The sequence below is a fragment of the Clavelina lepadiformis genome, chromosome 7 (genome assembly GCF_947623445.1).
Source record: "Clavelina lepadiformis chromosome 7, kaClaLepa1.1, whole genome shotgun sequence".
In the NCBI taxonomy this organism is placed as follows: Eukaryota; Metazoa; Chordata; class Ascidiacea; order Aplousobranchia; family Clavelinidae; genus Clavelina; species Clavelina lepadiformis.
Window position 1 is genome coordinate 14,812,675 of NC_135246.1, and position 27,442 is coordinate 14,840,116.

The 27,442-nt window shown below is 36.6% G+C and overlaps 1 protein-coding gene and 1 long non-coding RNA gene across 6 annotated transcripts; one reads left to right on the forward strand and one right to left on the reverse strand.

The window, feature by feature from the left end:
• Positions 1-4,835: 4,835 nt before the first annotated feature.
• On the reverse strand, positions 4,836-22,109 carry LOC143464672 (uncharacterized). 5 transcript variants are annotated; one of them, XM_076962592.1, is made up of 28 exons: positions 21,468-22,109; positions 20,059-21,181; positions 17,633-17,731; positions 17,248-17,412; positions 16,983-17,093; positions 16,357-16,497; positions 15,965-16,058; positions 15,723-15,830; positions 15,491-15,627; positions 15,309-15,378; positions 15,088-15,183; positions 14,829-15,001; positions 14,494-14,644; positions 14,281-14,388; positions 13,876-14,006; positions 13,147-13,692; positions 12,587-12,943; positions 12,309-12,399; positions 12,030-12,143; positions 11,706-11,820; positions 9,073-9,349; positions 8,700-8,877; positions 8,075-8,203; positions 7,722-7,799; positions 6,587-6,894; positions 6,280-6,375; positions 5,883-6,090; positions 4,836-5,740 (listed from the first exon to the last, which is right to left on the reverse strand). In XM_076962592.1, exons 2-28 carry the CDS (start codon positions 20,113-20,115, stop codon positions 5,601-5,603), a joined length of 4,278 nt encoding a protein of 1,425 aa, XP_076818707.1. In that variant the 5' UTR covers positions 20,116-21,181; positions 21,468-22,109; the 3' UTR covers positions 4,836-5,600. The 5 variants fall into 5 exon arrangements, with proteins under 5 accessions (XP_076818707.1, XP_076818706.1, XP_076818708.1 ...); XM_076962591.1 differs by having other exon boundaries at positions 20,059-22,109; XM_076962593.1 differs by lacking the exons at positions 20,059-21,181; positions 21,468-22,109 and adding an exon at positions 19,940-20,011.
• A 3,676-nt stretch (positions 22,110-25,785) lies between these two features.
• On the forward strand, positions 25,786-27,145 carry LOC143465159 (uncharacterized). The gene is made up of 3 exons (XR_013118586.1): positions 25,786-26,120; positions 26,272-26,327; positions 26,404-27,145. It is a non-coding gene; the product is annotated as an uncharacterized LOC143465159 (long non-coding RNA).
• Positions 27,146-27,442: the final 297 nt, after the last annotated feature.

Here is a 27,442-nt window from a genome sequence, read left to right on the forward strand (position 1 = left end):
TACTAGTATGTTGAAGCCAATTGTAGTTGTAGCTCATATACTTACATCAAGTTGTAGGGATTGTATTTGCGGTGCTCAGGTTTTTTCAGGTTGAATTTCTTGTACTGTCTTGGGTATGCGTGAATTAGTTTAGGGTCATTACGTTAGGTTCTCTATCCCTGTGTTCCACGCTCTTTTACGTCACTAGACAGAAGACAAGGTGACTCATCGATGAAGTATTCCAAGCGTCATACTTAACCTACTTCATTAAACAAAAAAGCTGGGACTGACGTGTTTTATGTGGTCAGCAATCGAATTGTCACTGACCTATAATTTAACCTTCCGACAACGTAAATGAATCGTTTTGCCAAAATGTCAACTCAAATGGACACCAATATGCAGAGCCGCAAGGCAAGTGTGCATGCCAGTTTTACAACTAAACAACGAAAAGCGAACATTAACACAGGCACAAACGTTCTAGCTCACCAAGGCTATATAGTCGGGTCTGTTACTGTTTTAGCAAACATTGAACTAATGGCCTTTTTGCGTAATCAGAGGGCGGTATACTGCATCCCATGTTAGCTTGTCTGGCGATCTGTTCTTCCGTTTCGCATTTTCCTCGGAATATGACAGGATATATAACATGATAAGATCAAGCAATCAACGTATTTGACGCCGTAATCGGGATCAACGAACTGGCGAAGGCATGCAACAACTTTGCGATCGGTCGATTGCCTTAAGATCACAAGCTAGTGTGGGGAACCTGCTGGACGCGTGACTAACAGTATAGACACTTTGGGCTTTAATTTTAACAAAAAAATGACTGGTTTATAGGCACAGGAAAAATGCTAGAAATTCAGAAAAAATGCTGAGTGTAGGATGAGACGAACCCTCGTATAGGTTGTTGTTTTTATACATACATAAATGGTCCATATCAGCCGCTTTCAAATATTTTTGGTCTTCTTGTTTACTCACCTGCGCATTTAAGACTAAAATTGCTCAGCGTGAATTATTTACGCATATCATTTCGTGAACATTTTGCTGTTAAATATATCTCAGGAACGCAAAATTGTGGACAAATGATGAATAGAAGCACTCATGAGATTTCACACCATAAATGTAGAGTTGAATCATTCATGGCATTTCATGCATTCGCAATTAAACACATTACTGGCTTTTATGTGGGATGTTGCGGCTGTCACTGGGACAGCGTTCAATTTCCGCAGTTTGCGCGGCTGTTGGAAGCCGCTTCAAAAAGTCGTTAACAGTAACTCGTTACGTATACTAGGAAGTTGTTAAGTCAGTACGAAGTGGTCGTTCAACAACCAAAGTGAATGAACAAATCACGACACGCCCAAAAAACGGCACCAGATACCGGTAGTATCAGCTGCCCTGGCCCCGCCGTGATCCCTTTGTGAGCGTTTGTTCCATTCTAACTTGAAACACTCGTTGGATTCATTCCTAAAAGTTGGCACAAAATGATATAAAATGAAAAATGCTATTGGTTCTCATAACAAAAGACAGGAGTTTGAAAGGCTTATGAGTTATGACAAATATCTGCTATCATTTCAAGGGTCAACAGGCCTATCTTGCCCATCTCAAATCCTAGCATACTTGATCCTAAATGTACATGTTAGCCGGCCATATAGTCGGATTTTTCAAACTTTTTTGGTTTATTCCACCATCGACCTAACTATTACAGCAGTCTACTGTAAGTAATGGTATCCTATAGTATATGTCATTGCATGAAACGAAAATTTGTAACCTTCTAACAGTATGATACTTAAATCCAATGAAAGAGTCCAGAACTTCGTTTTTCTATGTTTATAATAAAAAGTTATTATCTCTGTTAATAGTCCTTCAATAGAATCTAAATCGTTGCTTGACCTCCGCTTGAACGGTTTTGTATATTCACTTGTATGCGACTGTACTTACGCTGTACGTTGTGTAATAAGAGATATAAATGATAATATTTTGACAGAAGTTTACTTAAGATATTATCGCATACCATTGCGAAAACAAAACTAACTGAACGGAGCAATAATGTAAAAAGTTGTTGTTAAACTATTATTCGCATGTTTTTGTCTTGTTTGTCTTTCGACATCCCTTTCTTTCTTATTGTGTACTTTTTATAATGTAGTCTTATTGCTTACTGTTCTGATAAAAAACATGAAAAACTTGTGGTTGGTAGAGTGATGAATACGTTATGCTACGAGAAAAGCGTAATCAAAGGTGCAACGCTGTCACTTGCCACTAATCCGGGTGCAGCCCTTTATAGCTCTGTTTGTTTAGATACACAATTCACCTACCTCGTTCAGCAAACTTCAAAACCCTTCCAAAACCCCCGTCACCAGGCTAAAAAGATATCGAAGATAAAATTTTGCTTGTTTTAGGTTCTCGATATTTCATATAACACTAGTTAGTTTGTCAGTTTACCTTTATTTTTAGATTTTCCTTTATTAATGGTTCGGTGATTAAGGTGACCCATTACTAACTAGACGTTTGCAAGTTGTGTCCTCATCGCAGGCTCGTCAAAAGTAATTTTCTACCGATAACCCATTATAATAACATTATATTAACGTCACAATAATTTCATTTGAAATAATACCAGATCTTCCACTAACTGGGTGTTGGCTTGGGTGGCTCTGGAAACGGGCACTTGGTCAACAACCGTCGATTTGTTGGTTCGACTCCCACGGCGGTCACTCCAGACGAAGAACAAGGTTTATCAAATTGAACTTTACTGATTACTACAGGTAAGATAGAAATAATTTCCCATACTGATACGTCTATACTACTTCCAGTTCCAACAAACCTGATGGAACTAGAACCTTTTTTGGAGCGAGGTCAGTGAGTGTCGGTTCGCCGCTGTGCGGCTCGCAGGTTTGAGCCTACAACCTACGAGTTGTCGTTCGCTGACTTTTCCACACGACTACAAGGAGACCCACCGGGTTACTTTTATACAGTACCTTTTGACTCTATCGGTATGATGTCACTTAGACAATTTTTGCAAGATCGATAACAATGTTCTTCTGATGTCCAAAAGATTTGTTGAATTTGATGTTAAGGTGACACCTTGCTGGAAATGTGGTAGGCTATATGTAGCAAGAAAGAAACAACATGCATAAGGAGAGTTTTGAGCCTGGAACAAGGTAAACCTTGAGCGGTAACTTGCTCCATAAGGGCAGAAGTCGCTTGGGTGAATGATGAGCATGAGCTTTAAAACAATATTATTCTATTCTATCCCCACTATACAATAAAAAGCAACTTGCCTTAAACACTGATCAGTACGTCTTTTGTTTTTGTGCGAGTGTAAGATGTCAGAATAAGAGAATTTTCTCAACTCAGGAAGAAGAATAGAATAAAATGAGTTTCGTTTCATTCGTAACAAGCCGGCTGCCGTTCCAACATCAGTTTGTATTATAACAAATAATTCAAGTATACTTGACGCACCATTAATGTCTTTCAAAAGTGTGGAAAGCAGCATGAAAAAGTTTGAAGTGTAGACCTCTGTATAACTGGGCAGCACCATCACACCGGTGCCACATCTCGTTGCAGCCGCAAGAGTTAATCCACCAGTATTGTCGCTTCCAAGAATTTCAAGCATAAAACTAGTTGAACTTGTATGGCTATTTGAAGCCAGTGACAAGTTAACCACGCATACATTAGGTTTCTTTGTATTCCAGTATAACTACAGAAAATAACCCGGGTTCAAAAAAAGCAACACAATATACGGTAAAACATGCCTTCAACTTTCTTTGCTAGGTATAATAATCTAAAAACAGGTTTAATTCTGTCCTTTCTCCTACTTCTTGTGGTTGTTAAGTCGACTTCTGTGAAATTTCCAAACACATTGAACTCACCAAACATGACAAAATTAAGGTTGTAAACGCGTTTGTTTTTGATTTGTTGAAGTACAATGGTTTAAAGTTAAACGTTCTCAGCTGGAAATAAGCTTCCATGCACGTGGCATAGAAACATATTTTTGATATTGCCTTCAGAAAAAACCTAATTGCATTCAAATTTTAAAAGATTTGATCATGCTCTTTTAGCTGGTCGTAGTTTACTGTACACAAATAACTGCGACATAAGATAAAATTTCTTCGACTTATGAATAAATAATATTATGAAATAAATACATAGTTGGTGGGCCATACAAATGTTTATATAAATCTTTCATGCTATTAAGTTGTTGGTGCATTAAATACAACACTATACGCTGGAAAGCACTTGTACAATAGAAACAAACGCAGATATTAGATTATATTTGTTTGATGCAATCTGGGAAAGTTTTATTTTGATTTCTTGCAAGTCGCAAGTCATTGGCAACACTATCTGCGATCACGCTTCTATGCATAGTGAATACACTTGATCGCAGCAGGGTTGTTGGTGTGACTAAGTTCTTAAATATTTAACATGTAGAATGCTCATTCGGGAAAGTTTGTCTTGGGATATCAGAGGCCGGCCCTTCTGTCTTGCAAGCTAACCTTATCTCACTTCCTTCAGGGAAGATTTTTTGAATATTGTCCAATAAATGTGGGGCAGGGTGCAGAAATTTTGCCAATACGTTGGTCTTGCCGCTTAGCTCGTGCAAGCAGATTTCGAATTGTGTTAAACTGTTAGAGATGTCACATGGTTTTTCTTCGATATAGTGATATCAATGGCGTGACGTGCGTGACAAGACTGAACCATTAACCAACAATTCCCGATTACGGTTAAGGTAATGTCTCAAAAATTTTTCAGGTACCGTACGTAACACGAAGTTTAATATAACAATATCATAACGTAGGCATAATTGACTAGAATCGCAATCAAACAGAGTTACACCAATGATTTGAAAGATAAACACTAGTTGATTGTGGGTGAGATATTGTAATTGTTCTTCACTGAGAATATTTGTATTGATAAATCGCTGGAACTTTCACAATTAAACGGCAAACACGCACTGCCTCCATATTGCACTAAATCATATAAAAATGTTGAAAACTTTTTCGGGCAAAAATTTCAGATCATTCGAGGCGGTTATCGACTCATTGGATATTTTACGCACTCGCACAGATGAATAAACATTCGCGCGAAAAAATGTGAAACGTCAATGTATGATATAAACGGTGATAACTTGAAAAAAATTACAAATATATTACAATATGAAATCATGAAAATTAAATAAGAACATGAAATAAACACCAGGAAATTACGATAAGGCCTACAGTGGCAAGATTCTGCAGATAACTACCGAATAACTGATTACATTTTATCCTTATCCCAATAATTTAGATTTACATGAAGATAAAAATCTATCATCGAGATATTGCATTTGAGGCCTTTTTTTCGGGATCGAAACTGTCTCTCAAAGTTATACTTTCCAATAGACAGCAGAAAATTAGCAGTCAGTCTTATAGAAGTCGTGGTCTATAAAAATTTTCTACCGGTCACCAAAGCCAAATCCTAAAAAACACTGTTTGAGTCTATCTCGTAAAGACAAGGGCAATACAAACTTCATCGTCCGCAATTCAATCTCCCGCAAAATCTCTGAAAGAAGTTTTCGGCCTAACACTAGTTTGTTTGCAAAAATTAAAGAGTACAAGATACGATATTACGAAGTAATTAAGAAAAAGGGTTTATGGCCCAAGCAGTGCGTTAAGAGGATCGTCAAATAAATCTTCATTATCCTTTTGAGTCTTGTCCTGGGACGGTTTTGTTTTTGTTTTTTTCGCGCTGGTCGTTTTTGACGTTGTTGGAATGCTCGAAAAAATGTCGTCTGTTTGAAAACAAAAGGAGCAGTGTTACGTAACAATTCCATTAAATCCGAGTCGCGCCAATAATAAATCTTTATTCAAAAACACATTACTATTGACAAGGCTCTCTACGGTTTGACAAAGTAAAGCCTCGTTTCGGCATACCGTTGTCGAAAATTGATTTAGCTGGCGCGTCAGTGCTTTTCTTAGTCGCCTTTTTCGACTGCGGTTTCGAAACGGGGAGATCCCCAAATAAGTCAATGTCATCCTCAAAAAGATCTTTTTTGGGAACGGCTTTGTTTTTTGGCTTTGATTTTTTTGTTGACGCAGTAGTCGGCATCGTGAGGTCGCCAAATATGTCGTCGGTGTTGTCCTGGTAACAAAACAGGTTTTAAGTGTTTTTGTCACTTGCAGGACAAAAACAAAATTTCTCAACGATGAATATCAGCACTAAATTCATATTTCATGTATCCTTGACACTTACAGATGAGTAATTCAGTTTAAATGATCATTAAACGGCAACAATACGTCTTGGAAATGTCACAAAATGTCATAAACTTACCACGGCTAAAGCATTGGACTTGGTAGTGCTGTCTTTTGGTTTATTTTTCGTCTTGTTTTTGGAAGAAAGATCCAGATCACCGAAGATATCTTCATCCTATGAGGGTAAAATCAAATTGTGTCATTTTTACACGCAACGATACAAACCAACTGAATTGAATTTATAAACTGCAACGCGGCACGCAATGATACCACATGACAATGGGAATAAGAAACAGCTGCAAATTTTCCAACCCATACGTAACCACACAAGCGTGTTACACGCATTTTTAACGATTTACACGCAAAATTTCGAGGAAAATCGTTACCTCAAACAACACAGGAGCATTTTTCTTCGTTTTTTCGGATTTCACAGGCAGGTCATCCAGATCGGCAAAAAGATCGTCATTTGCAAACAAATCCAATTTCTTGCTCTTCTTTTTGGCATTTTTTACGGATGAAGATTTGGACTCCGATTTCATGTCGAAATCGACGGCAAAAGGATCCTCGGTCGGCGCTAGCTTCTTAGATGTGTTGGAGTCTCTTTTAAAAAGATCGTCGTCGTCCCCAAATATTTCGTTCGTTGTCGATTTCGAAGTTTTCGGAAGTTGGAGAAAGTCATCCGCGGAGTCGTCTCCTGTTTCGTGGAAAATATTTGCATTTTATTCTGATCGTTTCATGTTTCAACTACATACTGCTCTGTTGGCTAATAAGCAAAATATATATTTCTATAGTTGTAATTCATATGCAGCAAGTAGACTAATGTTTTCTAGAATTACTCATACACAAAACACACCGAAAGGTCGCGTTTGAATCAGATTCAAATAAAGTATAACAAAACATATATATATTGTACCGACGTTCAAACTAAACCATAAACAGATAAATAAAAAAAAATAAAATAAACAACCGACGTTCAATATCCTATGTTATCAGGGTTATCGGCCTACACAAGCAGAGTGTACACAACACCAACTTTTTAAGCTGGATTAGCCGAGTTATCTTTTGCAAGTTTTCAAAGCAAGTGAGAGGAATTAGCGCATATGACGTATCTCATATCTCAATCTGCCATTACGTGGATTGAAGATAAATTAAGTGGTTACTGTTACCATTCTTCAATTTCTACACTATCCTTTATCGCATATCTTGTCTGTCGACGCAGTACACAACCACGAGGTATATAATCCCACGGCGGTATAGCATGCACATTGCACACACACACCAACACAGCAGACGTTTTCAACTGGTAAAACAGCATTTCTCAACTATATTTTATGCCACCCAAAACCGTTTATGAATTTATCACAAAGATTGCGTCCCAACTAAGTCAACCCAATGCGTTTGCTTGATAGCTGTACTATAGATATTTACAAGGATTCTACATCATTTACTCGCGCTCTGTCAGTTATACAGTTTGGGGACGCGACTCATAGTTTGGGTAATTCTACGAGAAAGGAATCTCACCAAAAATATCCGGGAGAGCTGTTTTGGGCTTGTTTGCTGTTGCCATGGATTTACTTTTCGAATTTGACAACAAACCATCTGTGCAAGTTAAAAGTATCAGAAAATAAAGTTAGTAAAATGCAGTTAAAACTAGATAAAAGACCAGATGAAATGACAATGATATCTGAGATCGGTAAAAAAAATCGGTCCACATCTGCTGCAAAATCCATTCTGGTTTGGGAGGACAACGCAATACCAACATTACTGTTGCATCTACGGCCGAGTAATGGGTGACATGACTACTAGATCCGGGGAAACACAAATCGACATGTCACAATATCACGTAATCAGCTATGTTAGGTCGACAAACCTACCTAAGAGGTCGTCTGAAGTTGTTTTATCCTTTTCTTTAACTTCATCTGCTTTTTTGTTATCAGATGAGTCGAACAATTTTGTCTTTTCACGGATAGGTTCAACGCTGGTGGGTGGCGGTGCAAAAATATCTGCAACAACAAACTTCAAGCTTATTGGTCGATCATTGCCACAACAATACGATTTGAACAAGATACTTCGCATTGAGCCAAGATCAGTGAAGTTCAGAACTGTTGGACAGTGCTCAGTAAAGAGCAAATGTTTGTGGCAAAGACAAAGGACATTGCAAGGTCTGCGAGAACTGCGTAGATAGAAATTTGCAAAAGGCGCCTTTAGCAAAGTGCGTGTGCAATTATGCACTGCACAAGCGTCCTAGGAATTTTTTCAGCGTCATTACCCACTGTAAAGTTTTACTGAACAAACTTACACTGCTTCTCGAGCCAGAAAAGACTAAAACACTCCCTTTTGCATAACATGTGCCAGTTACACTGCACAGTGCCCTTGTGAAACAGGTTATAGCTAATTTGATAGAGATATTTTCATCATCAACACAGATAATTTAATTAACAGGTTATCTGTTGTAATAACTGCTGGTATGTATTAACGAGACCGCGATTAGAGTATTACCATCAGCGGCATTTTGAGCAATTTTTTTCCGCGCCTGGCGGCTCGGTGGCCTCCTGCCAGCTTGTCCACGTGATCTTGTCTTCGTAGCGCTCTCTAGCGGAGCATCGACATCAACTGTAGAAACGATTTTTGGTGCTGCACCCGGTAGCAAAGCACTCGGGTTTATTGCCAGGTTCGACTACAAAATAATTAAAATCAGTTTTAAAACCAAAATCGAAAACCAAACCCAATTTGAAAAATGTCTTATTGTAAGATTTGACTGCAAAAGAATTAAGATTTTAAAGCGAAAATCTAATACACAATTTATTAAATGAGTTTGTAAGGGCTTTTACGAAATGATATGTGAAATAAATCCTTGGTCATTATCTCCCACCTGAAGTTTACCGATACTTGATTTTGCAGTAGGAGCAGATACTTTAGTGACTGGCGTGGTTTTAGTGGCAGAAGCCATGGAAAATGGTTTGGCGGTCACATTTGTGGCGTCTGCAGAAGTGAAATTCTTCGAAGGTTCATCACCAAAGAGAGCATCAATGGGGGATTTCGAAGCTTCACCTGCTGGAGTTACTTTGCTCTTATTTTCTTCAATTGTTGATGAAGATTCAGAGAGTTTTCCACCCTTGCTTGATGCACTGGACAACTGTGAATGCGACCTAGAAAAAGTGAATAAATTCAATAAGAACTATAGTCAAGTGGGGCAAAAAAATGCAAAATTGACAAACTTTTGATTTTCTCGCTAAAAAATGGGCCAAAAAGTCAAGTTTTACCCTCTATTGATCAATATTAATATTCCATTGATGTATCCAAAAAATTGGAGCATTATGTTTATTCTTTTTATTTTTATCGAATATTTTGTGTTGTTCTTTTTTCCCCAGTGTTTGGGGCAATAAAAACCATGCACTGGGTAAAAAAAAAACAATCAATTTCGACAGCAAATTTTGTTTATTAAAAGCAACACAAAGCAGAAGAAATAGCAATATATACAGATGAGGATGTAACTGTAACATCTTGTTCAAACAAACAAAGAAGTTTATGCATTATGAAGTCCATATTTGCTTAGGAACAGAAATTTTTCTTTCACTTCCTCTTCTTCGGCAAAACCAAAATATGATTTTGCACGTACGACAGAAGTTAACACTGCGGTTGAAGGACCCCCAAAAAAATTTTCAACGTTGACTATATCTATGTCCTCCTTTGTTGGCCAGTCCCAATACACTGCATCTTCTGAAGTTGATTTCTTGTCCAAAAACTTAAATTCAGCTTGCTCAATTTTTCCATCAACCTCGTCTCTGACGACCTTCAGAAGTTTTCCCCAATAATATGTTTTTGGCTTCTCCCAAAACACTGCAAAGTACTTTCCAACTTGCTTTTTGTTTATTTCCAATTTAATTGTTCTCTTTTCTTTCTTCTGTTCATTTACACTTTCTTCAGTTACATCTCTTCTCTCTTCCTCTACATCTTCCATTCCAACAACTGTGTCTTCTCTTGTTTTGTCATTCATTTCTTCAGATTCATCGTCAGACTCTTCTACCATCTCATCCTCTGTATCTACTCTCCTCATGTCTTCATCCATTTGTCTTTGAATTTCTCGCTCCATTCTTCTTTCTATTTCTTCCTCCTCCTCCAGGTCCAGTGAATTTATTTCTTCATCTTCGTCTGCGTTCCTTTTCCTTCTCCCAACTTTTCTCTTTTTTGCAATTGTTCCATTTGCTTCAAAGTTTTCAACTTGCTCGTTAAATTCTTCATTTGTTAAAATGCTTCCATTCATCTTCACTCTTTTTCTTTTTTTCTTCTTGTCATTTGTTTGTCGTCCCCTTGATTTTAACACACTTTCTATCGAAACCGATTCATCTTTTGACACAAGCCGTATTTCATACTTCATCCCTTCGGGAGCGTGAAATTGCAATTCATTGATGATGTCCTTTGTTGTTCTGATCCGTGATTGTACTGTGGTGCTCGTCAACGGTGTGGAAACAGCCTAAATGTTGCAGATTGATGAGGTGGATGGCATTTCTTCCACATTACTTGACCATTCAGTTTTCTGTGGACTGGTCTTTTCCAAAATTGGATTGCCTTCTTCATCTTTTGGAGAAACACAATGCTACCAGGACTGGTTAAACTAACACTGAACAGAGACTTCTGAAAGTGGTAAATGCTTACAAGAAGGTTAAGCTTTTGAATGGCTATTTGGCAGGAGTTCAACAAAGTGGAATGGTACAGAAATCAATTAACTACAAAGAACAACACAAAATGATTGGAGAGTGAAACTTCACGCTTAACTTCACTCGCTTAACTTAATTTCAAATGAATCATCAGTACATTAGGATTAATGTATTTACTAGAGATCAGGAAACTGAGACAATGCAAGTAAAACATTAAAATGCTAGTTTAATACAGGACTTATAGCAACCAAAATCGTTTTAAAATGAAAGTTATTAAAGATGGGGTAAAAAAAAACAAGCACAGTAAAAAAAAACAAAAAATATAAAAACAACAGTCTTTTTTTGCCCCAACACATTGTGTAGTTTTAGGGTAAAAAAAGACAACATAGAATAGAATGAAAGGTTAACAGCAATCAAAATTGAAGTACTGGAGTACAATCATACTAAAATATCATGTAGATACACATAAAAAGATTGTGATTGTCAACCATCGTCCACAAAAAGTTTAGTAAAGAGCAAAAAAAGTTTTTTTGGACCGTTTTTGGGTCAATTTGTGATTTGCATAGTTCCTGAAGAGTACTTACCTCTAGACCTGTATTGCATGTTAAAAAACTATGCAAATAAATGATGTTTCTAACCATGCAAAGCTTTTTCGAAAAAATCATTCTTAGGGGGAGTTAGGGGGGTTGTCCTTTTTTACCCCAAGTACCCCTATGTTTTTTTTTGCCCCAACTGACTATATATAACTTTCAACCAGGCGGGTGTGGCATGTTGTACTTATAAGTAATTAACACAAATAGATGAGTTATCACCGAGAAAAAAGCGTACAGGTTTTCAACAATCTTACCTTTGCTTGCTGATAGCTGCCAGCAGTTCCCCACCAGCTGCTCCAAACATGGACACAGCTCCTGCAAGCTTCTTTTTCGGAATCACAGCCTCTTCTTCTTTTTCAACAACATCACCTAAAACAGTTGATTAAACGAAACGGTGATCAAGAACCGTGCAACAATACCAATTTGTAATTTACCCCTGGCATTCGAGGTCTCAGAACCACGCATTACCTATCAAAATTTTGCAGGTAGCTATCGTCTATAGGTAGAGAAAGTTGAATATATATTGTAGCTATAAGAAGATTAATTTCTTTCATTACTTTGTTATTCTTATTGCTCACCTGCTTCCGTGTCATTATCAGTTGGCAAAGCTTCCAACTTGGCAGAAGGTTTTGCCTTAGAAGCAGAAAAGAGGTCACCATCGCCCTCTTCTTCACTGTCGCTATCGAATAAATCTGTGGAAAGGAATAAAATCTGTTCTTTAACATGCGAAGAAACTTTACAAAAGTATAAAACTTTTACATCAAATATTACAAGACTAGATGAGATGGATGTGATGAATATCACGGATTAGCCTAATTCTTAGTTTGCAAGTTGTAGTATCGCATGCTTTGACTAACCTTTCATTGGCTTTGGCTTGTTTCGTTTCGAAGAAGCAATTTCCGGCTTCGATGTAATCTCGGGGTCTTTGTCGTTAAACAAGTCATTCTTCTAAATTGGAATTCAGCGAAGTAAAGGTTATTTATGAGTAAAAGTATTTCTAGTAAATAAAGATAATTCTGATGAACTCTAAAAACCAGATTTTGGTTACTTATCCAGAAGGCCAACTTAAACAAGTATGTGCTAAAGTGAGAGGTTAAACTGCAAGTAGTCAACGTAATTGAAAGTAACAAAGCACCTTTTTGGGCTTCTTGGCAGAAGATGGTTTGACACTAGTTGCTGACTTCATTCCAGAGAAAAGGTCATCATCACTTTCACTGTCATCAAACAACCCCTTTTTATTTGACGGAGGCTTCGTAGATTTCGTCTGAACAGGTTCCTTGGATTTTCTTGATGATGTTGGAGGCTTTATGATCGGTTCATCTTCATCACTTTCATCAAAGAGGCCACGCTGAGTGCGACTGGATTTTGGAGTTTGACTCTTTGAAGTTTGAGATTTGCTCGAAGTGAGGGATGATGAGGAAGACACATTGCTCTTGAGAGGAGGAGGCTTGTCACCGAATAAACCATCATCATCATCATCATAACTATCAGTCTACAATAATAAAATGATGTGATTTACCCTGTTGCAAATCGCAAAAACTACTTCGCTTCTAGCGGGCAGAAATGTAACAAATGCATAACATAAAAACATATACTGTAATGTTAGAAGCGTAACTTAATGAACTTACAGTAATTCAACAAAGGCAGATTTTATGCTTACATGTGATGAATTCAGCAATACAAAAATAAAAATACCAGTTTCAAACTTGATGAGGTTGGTTTAGATTTGGAAGAAGATTTAATACTTGATGCAAATAAATCATTCTCATCATTATCACTGCCAATCGTGCTGAACAGATTAGCCTTGGAGCTGTTTTTCACAGCTGCTTTTGGTTGTGATTGCTTTTTAGTTGGCAAATCATTGTCAGCAGCATCAGGAAAAAAATCATTTGAAATTTTTCGAGTCTTTTCAAACTGATTAGAATTCTTTGAATTAACGTTCTTAATTGAAGCAGTTCTTTGATTTTTCGAAGTTAATGGTGATGATTTGCTTTTGTTTGCGGAATTAAACAGATCTTCATCACTTGATTCTGAATTCATAAACAATCCCCTTTTATTGATCAGCTTCTCTTTTTTCTCGGATGGCTTTTTTGTTTTGGATTTACTTGGTGTTGGGCCAAAAAGTTGGTTATCGTCACTGTCAGTCGAAAATAACGATTTACGATTTGAAGACAGGACATTTGTATTTTTGGATAAATTAATCGTCCCTGATTGTCGAGTGGCGGAATTATTTGCTTTGGCCTTGAGAGGAAACACAAATCATACGGTTATTAGGTTTCCTTTTAAGCAATTTATTAAATGAGGAAAATTGTAAACTAGATATCACTTCCACAATTAACGCATAAATTATTTTTGATTATTATAGGGATAAGCAAGGGACTGTTATTCCAGAAAGAAATGATTCCTGCATAAAATTAACCATACCTCAGCTGACGAAGTTGAGGGGCGTCTGTTTGAAGCTTTTGCAAGTGCTGTTTGTAAGGCACTGCCTCCACTGCCAAACATTGACACACCGCCTGTTGGACGTTTTGACTTGGGTGGAGTATCTTCGGGTTCTATAATAGATAACTTCAATGCCAGGGGTAATTCATTACAACTTTGTTAAAGTGACATGTCATGCGTTCATTAAATGTTATTTGAACAATAGAAAAAAATGATTAGAGAGAATATAGTAAAGCGGCAAGTGTATTTAATCAGTAACTTAAAAAACTAAAACGCTGAGAGTCATCCAACCAATACCAATGAAAAACATTGATAATAAATAATAATCGAAACCTCACTTTACATATCACTGATTACAGTCCAGAGTAAAAAACACACTTCATTCACCTTTTATTGCGGCAGCTGAACTGCTTTCATCAAAGAGATCATCCTCATTTTCACTTTCATCAAACAAGTCACTTGACTGAACAGCAGGTTGTTTAGGAGTACTTGTTTCTAAACAAACAATATAAACGATTCAAGTGACAGCAAGCTCCAAAAAAACAAATAAAAATTGTGCACCAAGACAACAGCAATAAATGACATTTCGAGCTGACAAACCTTTTTTTGTTGCTTTTGCAACTGACACGAACAAATCGCCATCATCGCTGTCACTCTCGTCAAACATGTCAGCTGTTTGTGGCTTCACTGGATTCTGTGCATCAGGTGGCGTCCGTCCTTCTTCTTCCGATTCATCACCATTTTCATTTTTCTAAATTTCACCGATGCATACATATCAACTTTCAAACTTGTCTAAAAGACCACAGAAACATCACAATACCAGCTTATAAAATATATTTTTAGAAGAAAGAAGTACATTTCTAGAAAGTATCTTTATAATTGAGATTGTTGTTGTACATTTTAACTTACTGCATTTGCTATTGATATAAACTTACATTAAAAAATCCCTTTTTAATTGCTCCCCCGAACACTGAAACTCCGCCATGGGGAGCAAACTTTGGTTTAGATTTTTGAACCGGAGCCTTTTCAATGTGCTTCTCTTCTTCCTCACTGGACGTATTTTCCAAGGAATTTTCATCATCCAAGTTCTCCACTCCCTCGAAAAGATCTTGAAAGGCGAAATCAAGAAATATCAATAAAATATGCTAGTGACTTATTGAATAAAAAGTTTAATTATATCTCAACTTCCATTACCTCCTTTTGGTTGATCGAATAATCCACCACCAGATCCAAATAAGCCTTCAGACGGGGCAAAGAGATCATCTTCTTGCTCATCTTGCGCAAACATATCTAATACAGCAACCAAGAGTTGCTTTTAAAATTAATTTGAGGTACAGCAAAACCAAAAACACCTTAAATTATTTCGAGCTTAATCATCATCATATATCATATAGTGTGACAGTGGCAGAACAAACCGTTGCTTTGTTGCGATTTCTTTGGCTTGTTTTTCTTCTTGGAAGGGCGCTCATGAGTTTTAACGACATCCTGCAAACAAACAACATCACAAGTAGAAATGTTTACACTAACAAGGAAGTGTGACAGAATGAAAATGTCTCAACGTAAACATAAAAACTTCAACAGGAAGTTTCTTTACAACCTGATCATCACTTTGTGACTTCATTGCATCGGCATCTGCGAACATGTCCTCATCACTTGATGTGGAGTCTTCATCCGAGGTAAGTGTTACGGCCTTCTTCTTTGGAGGAGGAGTCATCTCTTCTTCATCGCTACCACCTACAAAAAATCAAGACCAAAATCATAAACATCTGTCACAAATTTAACTATCAGAAAGTTATCAGGGGAAAAAAGGCTCTTCCAGGCAGACCAACCACTTAGGTCGCTATCATAATCACTGGAAGAGACATCGGAAACGGTGGCAGGTTTCTCTATCTCGTCTTCTGACTCACTAACAGACCCTGCCTCACTTTCAAGATCATCTGCAAGAAAGAAATATCAGAAAACGATAATAAAAACCCCGAGGTCATGCTTAACAGCTAGCAATGATTGATAAAATAATAGAATGAACTAAAACAGAATTTTATGTCAAACACCTGGACACAACAGGGCCTACCTGAGCTTAGTAGATCGCCAACACCTACGTCATCTTCGTCTATGAAGTTTCTGCTTCCAATTAAGTAAGGAAGTGGTCTTGTCACATATGGATCCTGTATTGTGAGCCAAAGTAATTTAGCAACGTTTCTTCAAATTCAGATGATAATTGTAACTATAGAGCAGCTTTGGCAAGAAGCAGTGGTTTTTAAAGTGTTTTGCCAGACCAAAATATTCTCTTAAATTTCACCAACAGTCTCTACAAATTTATACTTTTGCAGCTACAGCAGAAAAATAGCAGTTTTAAAATTTAGTATTTAAAATCAACAATCTCCTAAAAATTCCTAGCGTTCACCAAAGTCAAATCTAAAAAAAACGGCCGGAAATCCAATTTTATAAAAACATGCATACAACCTTTGCCTCTAGTATGACATCATCTGCAGGAAGAGGATCATCCTCATCATCCTCTTCTGAATCTGAGTCCAGAGCCTTGATGTCCAGCACATCATATGCATCATCAATCACTTTCACACCAAACTGTACTGCTTCTTTTAGCTATGATATAATATTTATGCAAACAAGAATTATTTCTACAAAATGGTGGACGTTTCCAAAACCAAACCAAAAAAAGAGTAGGCTATATGTCTACTTTTCCATAATAACTAATCAACAGAGATGGGCACGAGCGCACCACTTTTTTTAGGAGTGTGAGCAACCCTTTTTTTTCAAATTGGGAGCGTGAGTGTGCTTGTGTTTTAGGACTATCCGCTCATCGCTCTTTTTGTGCACAAACAACACTATGAAAGCATAAAATGGAAAAAGTTTCATAAAAAAATTAAGTTAAATTGATAGTCTAAATTTTTTTGAGGCCAACTCAAAGCAATAAAAAAGTAACCATCTGATGTGATGACAGAGATAATAGGGCGTATGGCTTTAAATTACTAAAAAGAGCGGAATCGGCAAAAAATACACTCTTTTTCTTAGAAAGGAGCGACGAACTTTTAAAAAGAGTGGTTGCCCAGCTATGCCGATTAATTTACCCGTGGAAGTAGTTCAGCTTCTCTTTCCTCTCTGGTTTTAGGTTTCTTGCTTTCATCAGTCTTTCCTTCTTTTGTTTCCTTTGAAACTGAATCATCTTCATCATATACTCGCTGTCAAATTTGATTGATTGATTCAAATAACATCATCAACAAAAAAGATATCGACAGACCACAGCATTTAGTCAGGTTTAATATCTCAACTAACATAGCACCAAACCCCATGAAATCTACGTCTGTTTCCAGGACCTTTTGACACTGCACTTACATTTTCAATAAACTGGCTGTCACTGAGCGTCAAGAAGAAATCAGTTACAGTTTGAATTTTAGCGTCTGTAAGCTGAGTATCATGAAGAAGCTGGGATACATCACGAGAAACTTCACGAGCATGAGTAGTTAGTTTCGTTGCAAATTCTTTCATATGCTTGAGTAACTGCAATTAAGGTAACAACATTAACATCTGGTTTGTGCAAACAAGTTACGATACAACAAATGCATATACATACAGCAAGTTTAAGAAAGTTCTCATTTTTTATCTCAAGGTATTTTTTCAGGGGAGAAAAAATCTATTGAAAACTTTAAAAGTTTTATTCATCAAATACATAAACTAAGCAAGCAATTATCACAATGCACACTACCAGTAGCAAACTTACGCCAATATCAGCTGCCAATGACCATTCCCCAGCATGCTTTCTTATCTCTGCAACACTCCATGAATGTTCCCATGATTTTTCACTGAGCACAGTAGAGTTCTGATATACAGAAATATAACTGTACTTGTGAGATACATTTAAATTTTTAAATACAGACAACTTCTAATCTCCTAATATGAATTTGCCCTCCGCAACAGACTTTATGTGACCATGTGTAAAAAGTGAAATCACTTGCACACCAGATTCAGATTGGAGGGTTTGTAAACTGCATATGAAATAATAAGCCTGCACACAACTTTGCTATGCCTTTGTTTCTTGTTGTGCAGAAGAATTCTGATCAATTTTTCTGTCTGGCTCCACGCAAATTACGCTTCCGTTATTTTTTTTTGTGCAATATATGCCAGAATTTTAAAAGTGACAAAGTTATAACAACGAAAACATATCATTACACATGATTGCTGGAAGTTTTATTTCTCCTGGCAATGATGCTTATCATGACGTCTACAGCAGTGGTTCTTAAACTGGGGGGCGCGCCCCCCTTGGGGGGCGTGTAGCATTCCTAAGGGGGGCGCGAGAGATGACAAGCTGTATATGAGCTATGTCTAAACATGCTTTCTTGACTTTCACAATAGGTTCATTTTTACTAAAATTTTAAAGTGTGTCACGATGGCAATTGTATTTTTGAAATTTGGATTCTGAAATACGTCAATTGTTACGTCATAATATTTGGTGTTTCTCCACATTGAAGCGTATCGTTTTCGTTTACTCATTCATGCACTCCTAGCTCGACTAACTGTTCTCTTGTCTTCTCTTTTTGCGGTGACCTGTTTTTCTCGCAACCGGGGGCGGGGTAACAAAAAAAACTTTTACAAATGTATCACTTGTAGAAATACTACATTTACACTAAATGCGTTTTCATTAGTTTTACAATTATGATGTATACAGGAAACCAGATGTTTTTGCTACTAACCTGTAAATATCCGATTAGTTTACGACGTATAATTTTCGAGTCATTAACGATTGAAAATTTGTGTGCAGTGTCGGCCACACATAATAAAAATACTGAGATCACGTCAATTGACCGTGAACAAATTCACCGGCGATAAATAATTGGTCGTGGTCAACTGACCGGCAACAAATTGGCCGGCGACACAAATCAACCGCTACGCATTTTATTTTTATTTTTTACGCAAATTAGCATTGTTGTTTATTCAAATTATATGATTTAAGTGATAACATGATTTGAGGTCAGTTGGTTCTAGGTAAATTTACGTCACGGTCAGTTGTCCCCGGTGAGTTTGTTCGCGGTCAATTTCCCACGGTTAATTGTCGTGGAACCAAAAATACTAATGTCACGCACCCGGTTTAAATAGGGTAAAACCAACGTCAGCCAATATTAAAACCGTAAAATGAAGTAAAACTTAAATTTAGTATTGATTTAATAAACAGATATTTTAGTAATTAAACTAATTGTATTGAGTGGAAAATAAAAGAAAGTATGACCAAAATTATCTGACGTATGGCTGTATAGATATAGATACCACAGTGAACAAAAAAGTCGTACCGCAATGCGCGATATGCTTAGAAAAGCTAAGCAACGACGTTTTGAGACCAAGTCGTTTGCAGCGTCATCTTCATGAATACAAAGACAAAACCTAGGAACAAACTTGACTGTGCAACCGACCTAAGATGTGCATTATCTTCCACAAAGCCTCGAATTAATCGTTTGGTTTCCCAAAAACAACTACATCCTTCTCATTAATGAAAGTTAATTGAAAATAAATTGTTGTTTTGTTTAATGCTTTTTTATTTTGCAATGAGGGGGGCGCGAAATTTTTAGGTACCTTCAAGGGGGGCGTGTGCCAAAAAGTTTAAGAACCCCTGGTCTACAGAATATATCATTCAATGGAATAAACCGATGTTAACCTTGCAATAAATTGTTACTTTTTTGTTTATCAATTCACACTAAAAAATGCCTGAAGAAAAGTACCAACACACATTAGTACAGTAGCCTAATATAGCAGGAACAGGAAAATGACACTACAGAAGTCTTCCATCATTCTTGTGTCAAAGTGGCATGCAATCTTATCAACGTAAAAAAAATTCAATTTAAATGGATGCGTAAGGCAATGCTTAGTAACAATAGCACCATATATATATATCTCATATAAACAATTAGTGTGTTGCAAGATCGCAATCTTTAAAAACTACTTGGTTCAACCTATAAATTGCTTAGTTGTATCACCTTCCAAAATCCCAAATATAACCACTCATATACATCAAAAAATACTACGGAATACTACATACCATATCGTATGAATTGGTTACTTGAATACAAACTTCATATTTCAATAAGTTTTAAACTGGGTCAACGTTTACCTTATTTTAAACACTATATTACACTCTAAAAAATTTAATCATCTTACAGTTAAGTTATTGTTTGCTTGGCTGGAACCACTTTGATCTTGATCCCCTTCTTCCATTTAATAAAGAAAGCAATTCAGTATTTACAAACTAAAATTAGTCTATGAGACTATATGATATTGATAGTCCTATTTCAAAACGTGAAAGAATTTCTGAAGTGACTTTCACTGACGTTTCTCAAACTTGCAAGGTCAGCACATGTTTTAATAGTGTTTTCGGTACAAGATTTTTTTTCTCTTTTTCTCCCTCCTTTCGTTGCTTTAGTTTTTTGTTTCTTTCCCCTCACGTGCCATTTATTTCATTGTTTTCGTTGACGGTAGATGTTTTGCTCTAGCACCATGCTGTACGTAGGGTTGGGATTTCCTGACTAAATTTGAAATCTCAGGATCGGGATTTTCCAGGATTTTCACCCTACAATTCCGTAACTTTTCGAGATTAACAAAGTAAAAAGTGTACACATATAATCAAAACAAAGCATGTTTATTTATTTTACTACTGACGCAAAAAACAGCAGTGCATCAAGAGTGTCATCATTAAGATGATTTCTAATTTTATTGACAAAATAACCAAGGGCTAAGAAAGCACGTTCGGCCTCAACTGATGTAGATTTGATGGTTTTCAGGGCTCCAAACATTTCTTACATTACGTTAGTTAGTACGTAAGCTCCATGCGTTAGTTTTCCAGTATGAAAAGTTTCGCCAGACTTCGAACTTTCTCTGTGAACTTACATCTTCAAAATTATACATTTTGATTAAAATTTGCCAGGACACATTCAAAAGAAGTAGCAAGCATATGAATGCAGTTTGACTAAAACCTGATCCACAAGGACCAAGCGCGTGCGATAAAAGCAATTGGTCAGTCATTGTTACCCAATAGGTTGCATGACAACACTTTGTGCCGAACCTAAGTGGCTAGCTAATGTGAAACTGATTTAAACAAACTTAATCCACATATGAAGCAATATTGAATTGCCAAAACATTAACTCAGAATTCCCGGGATTTGAAGACAAAAAATCCCGAGATCAAGATTGGAAAAAATGGCTAAAATCCCAAGGAAACAGGATTGGGATTTCCTGGGTCTGGTCCGAAACGTCTGATACCTCGACAGCTAAACGAAAGAATTACCTGTAAAAACGAGGCGTTTTTTCAATGCTTAGTTTTTTAACATATCACCTTGCGAATTTTTAAGATACCTGGTTGAGATAAAATAAATTTGTCAAATGTCCATTGTTCTATCGTATTTATGTCCAAAATAATACATGGCGTTAGAGCAAAACATCTGCTGTCAGTGAAAACAAACAAATACCAGCAACAGCACTTAAGGATAAAGAAAGAAACAAAAAACGAGAGCAAAGGAAGGAGGGAAGGGAGGCAAAAGAAAAAATCTTGTACTTAGTACACCATTTTTCACCTGGATTTTAGACGTCTTGCACCCTGTGATGTCGACTTTGGTCACTCTGCATCCTCAGGTGACCGGACTGCAGAGTATGACCGTTTTCAGCATGATTTTGGGTGCGCCAAACAGCCAAAAATTACAAGTGCGGTGCACAAAAATGCTCAGACGCAATATAAGTGCGCACTTAAGTGGGTAATTACACAGTAGTGTATACAGTTTGTATTCAATCTTTAAATCCACTGAAAAGTAAGTGCACAGAAGTCTGGGCGTTCTGTCCAAGTCATTAAGTGCAAAGTAATGCACTTCAAGCGTGGTACTTAATCTCATGAAAAGCAGTATTGAGTGCATCTATGCCAAACTCTGTAGTCTGGCCAGGTGAGATCTCGTTAAAAGGTACCATGGTTTTTCAGCCTGGGGCACAGAAAGGTAATTTCAGTGCTTATTTTCTGGTGCAGAATTTGTCTTATACTTAATGTTTTAAGTGTGATGTTGGGGTGGTGCAAATTTTTGCATTATATTTAGCAAACTTTCCAGTAGGGCCGCCGGTGAAACAGACGCTACCAATATAGAAACTCCTTTTAATTTGCCAGACCACATTTATTACCACCCATAGTGCTTACCTACCGTACCGGTACAGGCAATGCTAGCCGGGTTTAGTATAAAAGTGAACAACCATAGGATGCATTTGTATTTTGTAGTCCATACTAGCCTAAACCGCAGCTAGTCAAAGTGTGACGTCACACAATAGAAAACTTAACAAATTACCGTAGTTTGCTTCTACGTCACCTAAAATTTATTTTTCAAGTAAATTTTGGTCTGATTCTAACCTTGACTAGGCTATATTTGCCGGTCTAGTATACAAGTGCACAACCAGCTGACGTCACAATTCGATAGTCTGGGGTCTAGTGTACAAAAGTATCCTGCGGTTGTGCACTTGTATGCTAGACCCGATCGTGCTGCGTACCTCGGTGGAGAACTTGATTAGTGTTTATAGTGATTAAGATACTTTCACCCTTAAGGATCAATGACAGGCTGCTTCACAGATTCAACATAAACCTTGCACTTACATCACTGTTTATGTATACATATTCAAACAAACTGATCAAACCATCTGGCTGGACATAAGTGACGTAGGCTAGCTGACCATCTTCTACCTCCGCTCACAACCGACCTGTGTAAAAGATTCTTACCGCGTACATAGGCCACCTGAACGGGACTCCGCTCCTGTGGATGGAGTTCGTTTTAGTGGAGGTTTTCTTCTTACATTCAAACACAAAGGTCGGTTCCATCTTGACGGTGACACAACGTTTTGGCCCCGCCAAACTATCAGCATAACTTTCGTTTTATATTAAATGTGTTTAAATTTCGTGTTTTGTGTTAAATTAAAATGATAAATGAAATTAAATAATGTTTAAATACTATGTTTATAATTTAGGTTTAGTGGTCATACTGACGCTAATAACTTTTTCCATTTTCTTATTGGTCCGTAGGCCTAATGCACATTTTTGCTCTTGAGGCCTTGTCACATTTGGCCGTCCAATTTGGGGAAGTTATTGTCATTAACTGCTAATATGTTAGCGACCACCTGCGTCAGCACAATTTCTTCGTCCATCACATTGAAGACGAAAAATAAAATGAATGAATAAAAACTTCTTATTTGCTAGCTTAATATAATCATCAGTCTGGCGGAAACTTTCTGACAGAATTTAATGGGCAGACATTTTGTTTCTATTTAATGAAAAATATTGGCTAAGAATCATATGAAAAATAAAACAATATTATTCATAAAAAGTATTATCATATAGGCTAATTGATTTTCCGGTAATTTGACTCTATGTATTCAATGTTGTCTGTTTGGTATATCAAACGATTATTACTAGGGATGGGCCGATACGAACCCAAACCCGAATAGATTCGCCGAATATCGCCTTTATGGAAGATTAGGGCGAACACGAATACCAACAATGGCGAACCCGAATACAATATTACTTATAAACTTACCGACTTTTGTTAAAAATGATGATCTAGTTTCCCGACAAAGCTAAACTAGAGTCAGCAGTACTTACAATGAAGGTCGTTTTCTTAACGATTTTGCTTTTTCAATCGTATTTTAAACACTATTTTTCGAAAGAAAGCGATTTATTTATCGATTACATCATGTTACAAGCAAGACTTGACAACTTTTGGATGAAATTTTATTGTTTGATTCTAATACGAATAGATTCGGGATTCGTTCGTGTCGACCTTCATGATATTCGGGTTCGCACGAACCCGAATAATCTTCTTCGCGGCACATCCCTAATTATTACACAACGGCAGACAAATGGCATCGCAATAAATTGGTTAATGTAACATCACGGCTGTCTACTAATTTGTCTGGTTGATGCTTTTTACAGAGAGTCGTAAGTTTTTACAAAAAAGACTTGTTTTTGTTACCTAAAATTGTTTTTTTCTTGCTGTCACAATCGTCATAACGTGACGTAAGTTGTTTTAGACTATGATTTGAGTCAAGCCGAGTCATTTAGGAACTTTAACCCGACTCATGTCTAGTCATTTCAACACTGTGTTACTTATTTCACTGTTCTTGGAATTTCGTAAAGTAAGAAGTAAAGAAAAAACTTTTACGAAAATTTTAATAATTCAAAGCGCTTACTTCGACCGTGTAGCTAAAAATAATTTATAATTAAACAAAACTGATTATCTGGTATGGATTTAGTTTTACCGTTTTGTTTTTAATATCAGTGCTGCAAAAAATTCAAGTTAGGCTGAATCATGGTTTTGAATCTTCGACAACAATTTCAACGGTAATGGCGTTTCGTAATTTAAATGTAGCAAAGCTTCATTTAAACGTATCTTATGCGATATTTTCACATTACAGAGTTAGACGAAGCTGTGAATTCTGAAGATATCACAAACGAGTAATGATGAAATTTAAATAAAACCGACAACTGCGTTATTACAGACAAATACGACAAAACTTTCACAAAATAATCAAGTTAAGCAAATTTGATTTGTGATTTTGTAACTTATATAAGTTCAAGATCTTATACTTCTATAGCAAGAGCGCGGCACGTCCGTGCGTCGCACAAATACTTGCTGTTCAAAATCTCTGCCCGTAAAGTTCCATGATAAAACGTACCGTTAAACTGTAGCATAAACATAAATCCATACTGCAATTACATTTAGTTAAGATGATGTTATTAAGATGAGAAAAATCTACTGTTGGCTTGAAGTGGCATTTATATATCTTGATAACTAAAACTTTATCTATCCATTTTTCTGTCTTTTCTTGCGTGTTTCATTGCCTCTTATGTGGAGTCACCGGTGTGGATCTTAGCCTTCTATGACGCTTGCTCTTGTGTTTTATTCTTCTGCACTCCCACCTCCTCTATATCCTCACGCAATACCTTCATATGTTTCTTTTTTTGTCGGTATCCTTTTTCGTTTTTTCCACGTTCAGTTGCTGGACTATTACGTCTACATAGTTTTCATTTTTACTCGATACTTGCCTCTTTTGTCTGAACTATGCATACAGTTGGTTTAAGATATCTATGATGGTGTCACAACATATTTACATATTCATAGTACATGAATGGCAACATATTTATTACTTTGTTCAGCGAGTTGTTGTAACGGGGTTTTGTTCATCGTAAACTAATGCAGTTTTGAAATTCACCTTTGTTCTTGTATAGATGGGGGCTAAGCAATGATGTTGGCAGTTTTTTTCCTAACTTTTTAGGCACTTACAATTTTCCCAATAATTTTCACTGGGCTGTTAACATGGCCAACAGCTTTTTTGATCTCATTTCACACTTAAAGCAGCTGCCAATCTTTGTCACATACAATTGTCGGAAGGTTGGAGCACCTATGCTTTTCGGGCTAGCTAAGTTTTCACAATTTTTCATTTTTTCACATTTATGAGATTATTATCAAAGTACTCCTTCCAACCCTTCATGACTGTCAGATACTCCAACAAGATCTTATCATTCTTGTCTTTGATGCATTTTACTTTGAGAACATCTACACAGCTTCTGTTCGGTTTTATACTTTACCGATAGCATTGGTGATTTCGTTCTTTCCCTCAAGGGCCGCTCGTTTATCCTATAGTCACCCTATACAAGCAGCTTAAAAGTTTTTACAGAGTGTGGAGTGCGTCTGTGCAATCGTAAAACTCTACTGTCTTTGTTTGTAAATGCAAAAGTTTTTAAGTTTTGTTTAATGTTACATGTTAAACTTAAAGCATATGGGATATACAGATTGTGCACTCATTCAGGAAAAATAGTACCGTTAATAATAGAACCTATTTTCCTACCATATGTTAACGAAGAACATTTTTCAATGATCGTAGGAGCTGTAAACCGCAGTTGGCCATTCCAGCAAAAATAAGGACAGCAAAATTAAATGTAGAAATAGTTTACGGGACCATATAAAGATAATTGCGTAAAACAGGGAGAATAATTTGATGAAAGCATTTCAAAGTTTTTAGCCTACTCAAAGAGTTAAAAGAGCAAAAACCTTTCAACAAAAGAACATGAGATGTTTTTTGATATTCCTGATTATGAATATAATTTTGGCAGAATCTGTTGCTTTCAACTGGAGGATACTAAAAGGCCTTGCAGGTGGAGGTAATACGGTCCCAGCCGTGAGCAGATTTTCTTTCCCATTAACGTAAGCATAATTTTGATTAATGGTGCGGCTAATGACTGGTTTTTTTGAAACCATAATCTCTTCTAATCGAGTATTAATGTAAAATTATAAGGACAATAAACCGGTTGTTTAGTAATGATCGACGGAAACCTTACCATTTTGTTATGAGCAGGGAAACAAATTCAAGTGAGGAATCATCGTTCTGGGAATTCGACAACACTTTCAATGGTGAAGATATTTTTTTATCTAAAAATATTAACGGCTTCATTTAAACCTCTCTTGGACAACCCTTTTTACATTGCAGAGTTAGACGAAGTTGTGAATTCTGAGGATTACAAAAATGATGAATGACCAAAACGAAAGAAAACGGACAACTGCGTTATTACCGATATACGACAAAAATTTATAAAATAAACCAACCTTAAGCAATTTGTGCTTTTTATTGCGTAGGCCTATATCTATCGACTACAATAGCAAGCGCAATAGTGCATGAATTGCATCAACCTTTGCGGCTCAAATTCGCTGCTCATAAGGTTCCGCAATGAAATTGACAAAACATAGCGCTGCGTGAACAGCAGTATAAACATAGTCCACACTGCAGTTTTCTTTGCTTAGAATGACGTTATAACAATGAGGGAGGTATTTGTAGGCTTGTTGTGGCATTTATTAACCGTGATAAGCAGGAAATCATTTATGTATATGTCTTATTTCGTCATACAAGTTATACTCCTTGATGGACAAATGCTTTATACGAAAGTTGATGATAATTCACTTTTTGTATATTACATGCAATCTGTGGTGCTATATACCTTGTTTTGTCAGAAGTTTAACGTGCATTGTGATTGGTCTTCAGTTCAAAAATTTTATATTTAATTCGACCAATGATATTTTAAGTCAACTTATGAAATAACTTATGAAATAGCGTAGCTATCGTAAATCCAGATAACAAATTATGATTATCTGAGACGCCTTCTAAGTTACAGAGTTATATCATACTCATAGTGTTTAAGTCATGATTATGTTGCATATAAACGAACATAGATTTAGATGTGGTAATGGAATTTTCGAGTATAGCTAATGAAAGTTAAACGATGCAGACAACAGAAATTTCTATAAAACGTTTAATAAAATCAGGCGAGAACTGTAGTGTTTTTGAACGTTTTAAGTGACACGCGCAAGCACCTGCACAGAACAGGCGTTTTAAATGTTAGCTTACTTTGAGTTAGGACACTATATACAAAGTCTATATTACTTCACTATACTTTAACATAGTTGATCTATATTGTAAACGTTGTAGGTCTGTTTCATCACCTAAACATAATGAATCTCATGGTAAGTTTTTG